The 12419-nt window shown below is 35.5% G+C and overlaps 1 protein-coding gene across 1 annotated transcript; it reads right to left on the reverse strand.

The window, feature by feature from the left end:
• Positions 1-8661: 8661 nt before the first annotated feature.
• On the reverse strand, positions 8662-11966 carry LOC110918659. The gene is made up of 4 exons (XM_022162934.2): positions 11810-11966; positions 10169-11611; positions 9248-9900; positions 8662-9015 (listed from the first exon to the last, which is right to left on the reverse strand). The coding sequence occupies exons 2-4, from the start codon at positions 11549-11551 to the stop codon at positions 8883-8885; spliced, it is 2169 nt and encodes a 722-aa protein (XP_022018626.1). The 5' UTR covers positions 11552-11611; positions 11810-11966; the 3' UTR covers positions 8662-8882.
• Between the last annotated feature and the right edge of the window lie 453 nt (positions 11967-12419).

Consider the following 12419-nt stretch of genomic DNA (forward strand, 5'->3'; position numbering starts at 1 on the left):
ATCAAAACATCAAGAGTAATTGTGTCAAACACCACATCGTTTTTCAAAATAAACACGAACGTTTGCCACTGATCAGCTCGTGGTAACACTTCAATGATTTTGTCAATGATTTCTTCCCGTGTTTTTACAATTTCAAACCTATCGAGTTTAATTTTAAGGTGACAAAATCTTTCAATCATTTGTCTTACTGATTCACCTTTTAAACCATCAAACAAATCAAATTCTTTTTTAAGTAAAGCTATTTTATTCTTTTTGATTTGTTTACCACACTCAGCTTTAACCCGTAAAGCTTCCCATACAGATTTAGATGAACTGTCGTGATTAAGCAATGCGAAAATGTCATCTCTAATCGACTGTTGGATTAGAGCAATCATTCTTTGTTCATATGAGAAGTTCTTTTTGTCATCAACAGATAAGCTTTTGAATGGAATTTCTTCGTTCTTATCGTCGACTGGTCTACTATATCCGAATTCCATGCAAAACCAGCTTTCGTGCGCATAAGCTTTGGCCCAGTTGATGAATCGTTCTTTCCACCATGTATAATCTTCAATACTTTCGAGCTTTGGTGGTTTCGAATGGGTTCCGTAAAAATTATCATGGTTAATATTTTCATTATAGCTTTCGATATGCTTTTCGGTCTGACAATCGAAGTTCCGGAAGACTCGGACGTGAACGCCTTGTAAAACGTGTTGTAGAACTCTTCAGCCATGATACTCCTCGTTTATCACCTTGAATCACCTACAAACGAACAAATAAACGATTAGTTTAAAATGAACAGTTATTTGAATGGATGAGTAACCAATCGGACGGGGTCAACAAAAGTCAATCGGATGACTTTGGATCGGATCACTTGGATCGGATGTCAATCCAACGAATCACCCTTCGATCGGATGACTTTAAAAAAATCCCTTGGATCGAATGGCAAATCGATCAAATGACCTCTTCAAATAAATGCTTTTGGATCGAGTAGGAATGGATCGGATAGCAATCCGTACGAATTGCACTTCGATCGAACGTGGTCAACACAAGTCAACTGTGTTTTGCTAACTGGATGTCTTTGGATCGGATGTCAATCCGATCGAACGTAGTCAACTAAAGTCAACTGTCTTAGATCGGATGTGTATCCGATCGAGTTGTCGTCCGTTACTTTGTAAATGAATCACTTTAATTGAAATCTTGTATTTGGATCGGATGTCACTTCGATCGAAGTGCCATTCGATACTTGGACAACTTGCCTTTTGATCAAATGATTACTATATGCAAATGTATCACATGCAAATTTAATGATCAAAACAAATGGCCGACAACTAATTTGAACTTTAAATGTTTATTGGACCAATAGAAATCACAATTCTGAAGTGAATATGAAAATGAACACTTCACGTGATGTCTACTGACACAAACCACAACTCGAACCAAACAATTAGCCTTTATTTAATTGTATTTGAATTTCATTGGACCTCCAATACAATCTCACATGGGCCGATATCAATAAATAACCTCTTTAATCCTGTTGGGTCGTTCAATGTTTAGTGGGCTGACAACTTTATTAAAACTGATGACTTAATTAAGTTGCATGTTATGTAATTGGGCCGAGATCTAACTGATTGACTGAAATGAGCCTGTGACTTTTGGAATGGATTGCACTTCGATCGAAATGCCTTCCGAGAGTTGTTATATGCCACCGATCGGATGAGATTAAGTGTGCTAAGGATCGAATGAGATTTGGATCAGATTGCAATCCGTTCGAAGTGCCTTCTGAGACTTAGACCTCAAAGCTTCCGTGGATCGGATGTCAATCCAATCAAAGTGAGTCAACCAAAGTCAAATGTTAATGGATGCAGAGGATCGGATGGCAATCCGTTCGGATTGTCGTTCGATACTTGGACCTCAAAATGAATCACATGCAATCTGACTTGCTTTAAATGTGTCAATTTTTAATGAATCTTGATATTTAATGTTCATCACATGCAAACATGATATATTTAAATGGCCGACAATATCAGTTCATTCATAATCTTCCTATTGGGTCGTTACTGTTATTACATGCAATCAGATATCACATGGTCTGAACTCCTTTTATTATTATTGGGCCACAAGTGTTAGTGGACTGATAATGAATTCACGTGATCTGATGTAAACTAGAACTGATTGGGCCACTAATCTGTCACCGATCAGAGGTGTTTAAATTGTGATATTGCACAAATGAACTTTGGATCGAATGAGATTTTGGATCGGATGGTCATCCGATCGGATGGTCATCTGATCGGATGGTTATCCGATCGGATGGCCATCCGATCGGTGAACATCATGAACAACAATATCAGCCATTTTTAACATATTTCGAACAGAAAAATCTCGATTTCTCTCAAGCCGCTTGGAATTAAGATCTAAAATTATGTAGGCTTTTAGATCTAAGATTTTCACACACAATATCCAAAAATCAGCCAATTTTATCCGTAAAAACCTCGTTAATTTTGCATTTTTCTGTCAAAAACGTGAAGAGATTGAGTAGAGTAAGAAATTTGACAAATCTGATGTGATTTTGACTCTGAATCTGATGATTTATTGTGCGATTTTATGTGTTTGATCCGTGCAAACGAGCTCCTGCTCTGATACCACTTGTAGGATCGGTTTTTGACTCCTGAACGATTGCGAACCGATACGTGTGACGTGCAGAATCCGTACACGTACGTGGACCGAACACGAGAACCGTACTATAATCTGTGATTCGATTGAATAATCTGAATAGTTACAAGTCACGTGAATCACCTTTTGCACTTTCTCTCTCTAGCTCCAAGCTCTCCAAATCTCCAAATGTGCAAAAGTTGGCAAAAGTTCTAAAACTAACACCTAAGGGTTCTATTTATAGGCCAAGGCAATAAAGGAAGTTCTCCTTATTTACAATAATGCGACCTTGCCTTTTCTCTAAATATAACTATAATGTCTCGTTTTCTTCTGATTTCTACTACGAACTGGATTGACGGAGGCGATAGACATAAATGCACTAACATGTTTGAACGATTTCAACTAGAACGACCAAAAGTTAGTTTTCACAATTAAAACATGAACGATTTGAACGATTTAAACGAATGAACGATGGTTTATAACATGAACGAGTTGAACGATTTAGACAATTGGGTTTTGATAACACGAACGATTGATAACACAAACGAATTGAACGATTCGTCTTGGTATGTGATTTGATAACGGGACAGGTGTAATGTAATAAAAGCATGGTAGATACGCCGCTGGTACTTCTTATATATAAATGCTTTTATCATATTACATTCCGTGGCGTTATTTAGTTCACTTGAATGAGCGATTTCAAACGATGACACGCAACGATGTTTACTAAATGATATAAACCACACGAGTTTTATTACAGGAACGATTTATGATTTGGTTTACAAAAGCAAATGTTTTTGGGTCAAGATTCATGGCAATGAGGTTTTATAAACTATAAACAACTTGTTTTAAGCTGGTTAATCATATTGTAATACAAAACATTTTACAAAACAAGGTTTTTGATTATCGACTCTAGTAGTCGTACGAGGTATTGCAATACTTATACAAGCCATGAATCTGACACACTCACAAAACCTATGTGCCCGCCGGCATTTCTTTGCTAGCTTTATTTTCACATATGTTTCAGGTGGTGTTGTTTGATGATGTTGATGATGACTAGGATGCATGCTCACATAGGATCGGACGAGGCCTTAGTGACTTAATAACAATGATAGACAATATGTTTGTGTTTTGCTTTTAAATTTCAAGACAATGTACATAACTTAATTCAATAAAACGAAACTTTAATCCATGTGTTGTGAAACAATGATTCTGTTGTTCAACTCCCCGACGTTTCCGCCGCGGTTTCGTTATTTTAACGTTGTCGGGGTGTGACACTTTTCAAAAACATGGACATCTTCGCGTGGTCACCTACCGATATGATTGGTGTCCCACGGGACGTCACTAAGCATTGTCTGAATACCTTTCCATTGGTGGAGCCAGTCATTCAAAGAAAGCGCAGGTTGGGGTTAGAGAAAACAAGAGCAATGAACGAGCAAGTATTAGAGCTGCTGAAAGCCGGCATACTGCGTGAAGTTAGGTACCAAAACTGGGTAGCCAACCTAGTAATGGTAGCAAAATCAAACGAAGGGTGGTGCATGTGCGTCGATTGCAAAGACCTCAATAAAGCGTGCCCTAAGGATTGCTATTCTCTTCCTAAGATAGACAAGAAAATCAACTCCCTTGCACCGTTGTTTCCTCGATTGTTATAAAGGATATCATCAGGTAAAAATGGCCTTGAAGGATGAGGATAAGGCGACGTTTCTCACTGAGATGGGTATTTTTTGCTACACCAAGATGCCATTCGGTTTGCGTAACGCTGGCGCAACATACAACGATTAATGGATCAAACTTTTGGTGATGACATCAGGAAACATATTGAAGTTTACATCAACGATTTGGTTATCATGAGCCCAAAGGAGAACCTAATGTTGAAGGACATCAAGAAAACTTTCAAGTCGTTTCGCAGCGTAAACATGAAGCTCCACCCGAGCAAATGTTCATTCGGAATGGAAGAGGGGAAGTTTTTAGGTTTCATCGTGACCAAAGGTGGTTTTAAGGTCAATTACGAGGACAATGAAACTACAATAAACCATAGTAAAGTTTATAATTTATAACTTAAACTTATTCATTAGGTGATTATAACACTAGAGGTCATCCAAAATGTTTCAGCGATCAGAGACCGACTTAGACATTCTCAAGGTGCGATGGTCAAATAAGAGAGGGAGATATCGAGTCAAACACCATATATTGTTCAGTTAACACCACTGATATAACCAGAAGCTAAACTAGTCAATCACTACATCTTGATACTGAAACTGATTTCAGTACTCATTTCATTTATTCAAGCACTGGTTGATCAATCTACACTATCAACTACTAGACCATCTAATAAGAGAGGGGTACACACCTATTAATGTATTTGAAATGAAAGAAGAAGTTGATAGATTGAAGGGCGACGTTAAACACACATTGGTGCCATTAACCAAAAACGATGAATGACACTGTCTTAAAAACTACATAAAGTTCAAAGAAGTTTATAATGAAAAGGGCAATTTCATATATACCCCAACAAACTTGCAAATTTTCATATATACCTTTGCAAAATTATAAATATCATATATACCTTTGCAAAGTAGTTGAAATATCATATATATATATATACCCAATTCATTAAAAACAATTTAATAAATTACAGTTTTGCCCTTGTTTTTCTAAAACTTTGAAATCTCATTTATGACCTTTAACTTAACATTTTTATTTTCACTCATTTCTAGCTTATTATATTTAGCTTAAATATTATATATGAAGAATACTATTGTTCTTGAAAAATAAAAATAAAAATAAATTTAAGCTTAAAATGTGTTATATAAAACTATAAAGTTAAAAGATGAGCATATATGAAAACTTGAAGTTAAAAAAATAAGAGTAAAATGATTTATCTATCGGATTGTTTTTAATAAATTGGGTGTATTTGATATCTTAACAATTTTCGGAGGACATATATGATATTTTTAGTTTTTGTTGGGTATATATGAATTTTTTCAAATTTGTAAGGGTATATAAAAATAAAATTTGTTGGTCATTCAAAAAAGATATTTTTAATTAAGTTTTAATGAAAACAGCTTATTTATAATTCTTTTTTAAATTCATAAAAAAATACCATCAGTACTCTACAACTAATCACACTTCGAACTTTTCTTATTTTATAACTTTTGAAACTAACTATAAATTTGTGACCATATTTGAGATTATCGACGTTTTTTGTACTTCACATGATCATCTTTGTTTTTCTAGTTGAATAAAAATTGTTGGATTTTGTACAATTTTTCTTGTAATTGGCATGTTTGCAACAACAATATGCATACCAATTACCCCAGAGCAAATGCAGGGTGAGCGACCATTCTTGGCCCAAATCAAAATAGGGTCCGAACTTTTTTTATTTTTTCTATACATATCTAAAAAAAATATGTATGTTCAAAAAAAAATTAAGGGTCTAGATGAACCAAAAACGTTTTTGGACCGAACATTGGATTTGTGATTTTGTGGCACAATTTGCTAATTTGCATGGATTTGAATGTATGAAGATTTACGAAAAGGACTCACATTATTTATCTTGCACAAGGCTAAAAATATTTATGTGATTTTCGAAGACAGACGGCTTATACAAATAAGGGCATTCACTCTCTCTGTAATGACATATACTAAAGAGAGATTACTTTTCCACATGGGATCAACATCCGTTAGAGCATCACATGTTGATAGAATCTAAATGCATAGGATTTCGTATATTTGACAACATATATTATTCTCACACCTGCAAATATAGTCATTATATTTCATAACCCAACCCAACACTGCTTAAACAAACAATTTAAGTTTTTTTTAGAACATTGATTTTGCCGGCTGTATTTTAGAAATGGAAATATGTTTCTCTTTTTAGGGTTTTTATTATGCCATTGTCAAATTAGTCACTCTATGAACGTATAGATCATTATCACTCTAACTGGTGTATGAACGTAAAGATCTGGTAAACAGACGTATGGCCTAAACATACGAGTGTATAGTTCTCGAGTACCCATGCTATACGGGCATTAACCAATTATATAGTTCTCAAATCAATAGGTGTTATAAAAAGTGTAAGGTTGAATGGTTAAGTACTAAATCAGTAAAAGATCTGAACCATTAAGTGTTGAACCAGTAAGAGTTCTAAACCATTATAAGCCAGTATAATGGTTAACCATTTAGAGGCAAATGTCTAACCATTCAGAGACAAATGTCTGAACTATTAAATACTGAACCAGTAAGAGGTCTGAACCATTAAGAGTTAAACAAATAGCTCCTTACTTAAACAAACCCATAAGAAATAGCATGGTAGTGACAACTTTTTTAAATGTTTTTCTTAAATGACCCGTTTTTGAAAAAAAAAAAAAAAAAAAAAAGAGTTAAATGTCTGGTTGGTCTATGTGATTTGTGAAAATTTGGTCCCAATGTTCAATAATTACAGTTCAATGTTTGTAAAATGATTAAATTATCCCTGAACAATTAAAAAAAACAAAAAAGAAATGGGTCACCGCCCATGCTATACGGGCATTAACCAATTATATAGTTCTCAAATCAATAGGTGTTAGACTATACACTATGGTGAACTTTAACCTCAACCGGTTGCCATATATCAAGAAAAGACAAAAGTAATTTACATTAAATAAATATAAAAGTTATTCAAGTGCTACGAACGGATCGTCCAAACAACCAATGGTTGCAATCGGTTGAAACATATTATAATATATATTTTTTGCTTTTGCATTATTTACATTGTTTTTTATATATAATATTATCAAATTTATATAATAAAATATTAGTTTAGGTTGGGTTGTGAATGTGGGTGAAAAATTGGATTGGGTTGGGTTGTGTAGGTGAAAGAAAGAGAAATTAATATTTTAATGAAAGATTGGGTTGAGTTAGGTTGTGATAGTGAATAGTCTTATAAAAAGTGTAAGGTTGAATGGTTAAGTACTAAATCAGTAAGAGATCTGAACCATTAAGTGCTGAACCAGTAAGAGTTCTAAACCATTATAAGCCAGTATAATGGTTAACCATTTAGAGGCAAATGTCTAACCATTCAGAGACAAATGTCTGAACTATTAAATACTGAACCAGTAAGAGGTTTGAACCATTAAGAGTTAAACAAATAGCTCCTTACTTAAACAAACCCATAAGAAACAACATGGTAGTGACAACTTTTTTAAACGTTTTTCTTAAATGACCTGTTTTTGAAAAAAAAAAAAAAGAAAAAAAAAAGAGTTAAATGTCTGGTTGGTCTATGTGATTTGTGAAAATTTGGTCCCAATGTTCAATAATTACAGTTCAATGTTTGTGAAATGATTAAATTATCCCTGAACAATTAAAAACAAAAAATAGGTCACCCCCCCCCCCCATCTTCTTCTCCCCCATCCCTCTCTAACCCACCACCACCTTCAACAATTCTGGGTGAAGATGGTGGTGGGTTAGAGAGAGAGAGTTAGGGGAGAAGAAGATGAGAAGTGACCCATCTCTTTTTTTTAATTGTTCAAGGACAATTTAGTCATTTCGCAAACACTTAATTGGAAAATTTAACAAAGGTTAATGTTAAGGACCACCTGAGTTTAAAAATTGCAACCACTGAGACCAGGTGTGTAATTAGTGAACCATTGGGACCAAATCTGCAATTTTCGAAAAAACAAAAACCAACCAGACATTTAACTCAAAAAAGAATTACATTTTTGAGCCATTAGCATAACCAACTTAAATTGGCCTATTTCCTCATAAGTGACTTGAAAGTGGCTCCATCCAAGTAGGCAAAGTATGTTTAAAAAAACCGTTAAAACTAACCTAACAATTAAATCAAAGCAAAATCGACACTTTTGGCTAATTTGGAATTTATTATACGCTACACAGTTTATAATTTAAAAAGGAGGTTTAACAGTTCAGTTCATAGTTTTTAACTTGGAACCATCGTGTATGATATTCATGAGCCATCTTTTATCCCCGGCTTACGTATAAATGATCTATTTAATACAAACCAACACATACGAAACAATATACTAAAAAAAGTAATTCAAACCAGCAACCTGGACTGTACCTCCAAAACCGCAGTTAGCATTTCAGACCCAAAGCTTGGTCAATATTAGCCAAATCGGACTGCAAACACCCTACCACCCATCTTCTAACAAGCATATTAGAGAAAAGCAGTGGTCCAAATGCATGAAATTTGTAGTAAATATATGTTGAAACAAGGTATATTAAAGTCTAAATATTCTTTTTTGTTGTAAATATTATCCTTCTTTTTCTTTATCATTCACATGACCAAAGGGACTGTACACCTGGACTGGAGTGGAGTATAGCCCATCAACAGGAGCTATTAAGCCTGATGTGCTTCCTATGCCTTCAACACAAACTGGATCTTTCCTGCAAAATAACAAACAAAACATATAATATTAATCCATACATCCATATGCAGCAATTATACTTGTTATTCGTAAACAAATCAATAAGAAATTAATTAGAATGTTATAAAAATTGGTGACCAAACTAATTCTATATACTATATATTATAGCACTAAAAAAAACCTTAATAGGTGTAGTATGTTTATTTTGCAGCAATTATACTTGTTAGTAAGTTATTTGTTATGACACTTACTTGGGCCAAGCACCGCCATTAGACGGCTGAAATGGATGATTGAATGCAGATCCATTAGGAATTCCATAAACCAATTTATTCTCCGGTAGGTCCATAGATAAACGGTTGTTAGTAGGCCCGTATGAAGTTCTCAATGCCCATGGATCTTTGTTAGTAATAGTTTGTTGAGGTGAACACCAGTTTGGATTCCCAGCAACTAAACCGAGAGTATCTGGAGAGAAAGAACTGTCCCACATCTGCCATCCCTTGTCTTCCACGGGCAATTTAGTCTTTTCCGGAGAAACAAAAGAATTGGAATGCTTTTCATCAGAAGTCCCAACATCAGCTAAAAAGCCAAGATCTATCGGGAAATTGTCAAATGAGTCTGCTACAGGGTCAGCAACAAAGCACGGGTCTTCAAATATCTCCGGCTCTCTGTGTACACGTTCGGATGAAAACTGAAGATCTGTGTTACTAGTAGAGTCAACATATGATATAGGAAAGGGTAACCCGTATGAAACAGGATTATCAAATCCTTGAGTCACAATTGAACTCTGAGATGGATTTTCATTTGGAATTGGTCTGCTTGTGCACGAAACAGAAGGTGATGATCGAGTGAATAGCTGATGCCATGATCTTTTGGGTGGTGGGCAAGGTTGGGACTCAAAAACCACCTGCACAGACAGATACAACACGTACCTACTCATTAAACAATAGACAGAAAGTCTTTGTAGATCAACAATACAAAGCCTGACCCTGACTTTTTCAACCTAAACACAAACTCATGTTGACCTGTAAAGCCATTACCCAACCCATCCATCATGTCACATACTTACATCTAATAACTATCACTAACAGTTTGATAAGTGGGGGCATATCACAAGCAATGAAACTGGTGGAGGCATTATTTTAAAGAAAACAAAGCAAAACGAGAACACTTACAGGACGATTCTGGCTTTGATCATCTACATTGGCACTTGATTTCCCATGTGAACGTTCAGGATGGACAAAATCTCTCTTATTGGCATGTTCCAAATAAACACTAGATTTATGTTCTCTCGTGCTGCTAGCATTTGCTTTTGCATTTACACCTTTCCCGAAAAAACCACCTGTAATTGTTCTAGAAGATGGGAAAAAATTACCCCTCATACGATCCAGGTATCGTGCACCGACACTTCCCTTATTATTTGTCACGACAAGTTTCGGTTTATGATGTTCACGAGAATCAGCATCACCTTTTAGATTCCTTTCGATTTCTTTACTTGCTCTTTTTTCAAGTTCATCTACATCAGAGTTGCTTTTACTAGATCCCCTGTCTCTCTCTTTCTTTCTCTCTTGTCGTTTTCTTTCAGCCTCAGTTTTATCATTTTTGTCACGAGTCAAAGCCTTGGTTTTCTTATCGATTTCATCTCTTATTTTTCTACGTTCTTCTACTAGACGAGCAACCTCCTCCCTTTGTTTCCTTTCTTCTTCCTCTAATTGCTCTCTTTCTAATCTAGCTTGCCTTTTTTCCTCTGCTTTCCTGCGGGCTTTCTCAATTCTAGTTTCATTACAATTCCCTCCATTCTCACCCTTTTTGGCTAAACCATTAATATCTGTATCACTTGAATCTTCATCTTCAGAAAAGCTTATCCTAAAAAGTTTTCTAAAAGGCCAGGTAATAACAAAGAAAATAGCAGCTAAAATCTTGCAAAGAAAAACAATAGGAAAGGAAAAGAAGTGATCACTTCCAGTATTAAAAAAACCACCACTGTTCTTCTTCTTCTTCGTCGTCCCGTAACTAGACTTCCCAGAAAAGGACCCGTTTGCCCAATAACCACCATTCTCAAGCCAATCTGGACCACACATCCAACTATTACCAGACCAAAATTTACCAACCAAATCTTTTAAAACCCCTGACTGCTCTAAAGCAGAAGATACAGAGGGATCAAAAAGAGGTCGTTTTGAAGAATGCCCACAGTAAGAACACATGAACTTGCCACCAGAAGGGTTCTGATCCCGATAAGGAGTCTTACAGTTCCTACACCTCCTAGTTGCAGTCTTCCTAAGCTTCTTCATTTCAATAGCTTCAAGTCTCTTCTTCTCCTTAAGTCTAGCATTCCGACGAGCCCGCCAGGACGAAAGCTGTGGCATCAAAATCTCATACCAGAAAAGGGTAGCCAACAGCACTAGAACACAAGCAAGGCGCGGTGAGGTGATTTCAAACCGGAACGCAGGTGGCAAGAACTGCGATAACAACCACAGTGCAATCAACGGAATCACTAACCATGGCAGCATGGTAGCAACCTTTCTTGACCACTTCTGAATCACACACAATATACACATTATCCTTCGATATTCCTCTTGCAATCACAAACCCTAATTCCCCTCTTTCAATCCAAAACCCTAAAAATAAGAATTGCGTTAAATGGCATCATTTTCACAAATTACAATACGGTGAGGTCTAGCAACCTGGATAAGATTAGGGTTTTGGTAGCTTAAAAACCTCAGTAAAATTAATTGAACAGAATTAGAATGAACGAGTAATAGATATATACAGATAAAAAACAAAGTAATAGATATATGGATGAATAGTCCAATTACCGGATGTGAAAAGGATCCCGGCCGATGAAACGTCGCCGTTGCACCGCTCTCTTCTTCTTTCCCCCTTTTAAGCTGTGACGGTGATGAAGATGATGATTTTCATATGACGTAAATGGATATGAAACAAACAAGATTTTGTGACTCGTATAAAGTTGTGGACCGGTTTATTTCTAATATTATCGGACCGGAAAAGATTATGTCATGTGAATTGTAATCGGGGCATACACATTTACACTGTGTTTGTCCCGAGCCTCATTTAACACGGAAAGAGAAAGGAAAATAAATTAAAAGAGAAAGGAAGAAAAATATGTGATTTTTTTTTTTGTTCTCGAGTTTAATAAAAAGTAAAAGAATTTTATGTGTTCCCGAGTTAGGAGGAAAAGAAAAGAAAGGAAAAATTTTACCATTATACCCTTTAAACATAAAACATTTTAATTAGATATGAGGGCAATTTAGTAATTGATAATATTTTCTCTCATAAATATATTAACAAATTATCTTTCATTTTCCCTCCTTCCCCTTCCCTTCTATCCTTAAAAAATCTTAGGAACATGGTTTTTTCATATTTCCATCTCTTTTTTCCCCTCCCCCTGTTAAATGAGACTCGGAA

The sequence above is a fragment of the Helianthus annuus genome, chromosome 16 (assembly GCF_002127325.2).
Source record: "Helianthus annuus cultivar XRQ/B chromosome 16, HanXRQr2.0-SUNRISE, whole genome shotgun sequence".
Taxonomy (NCBI): Eukaryota; Viridiplantae; Streptophyta; class Magnoliopsida; order Asterales; family Asteraceae; genus Helianthus; species Helianthus annuus.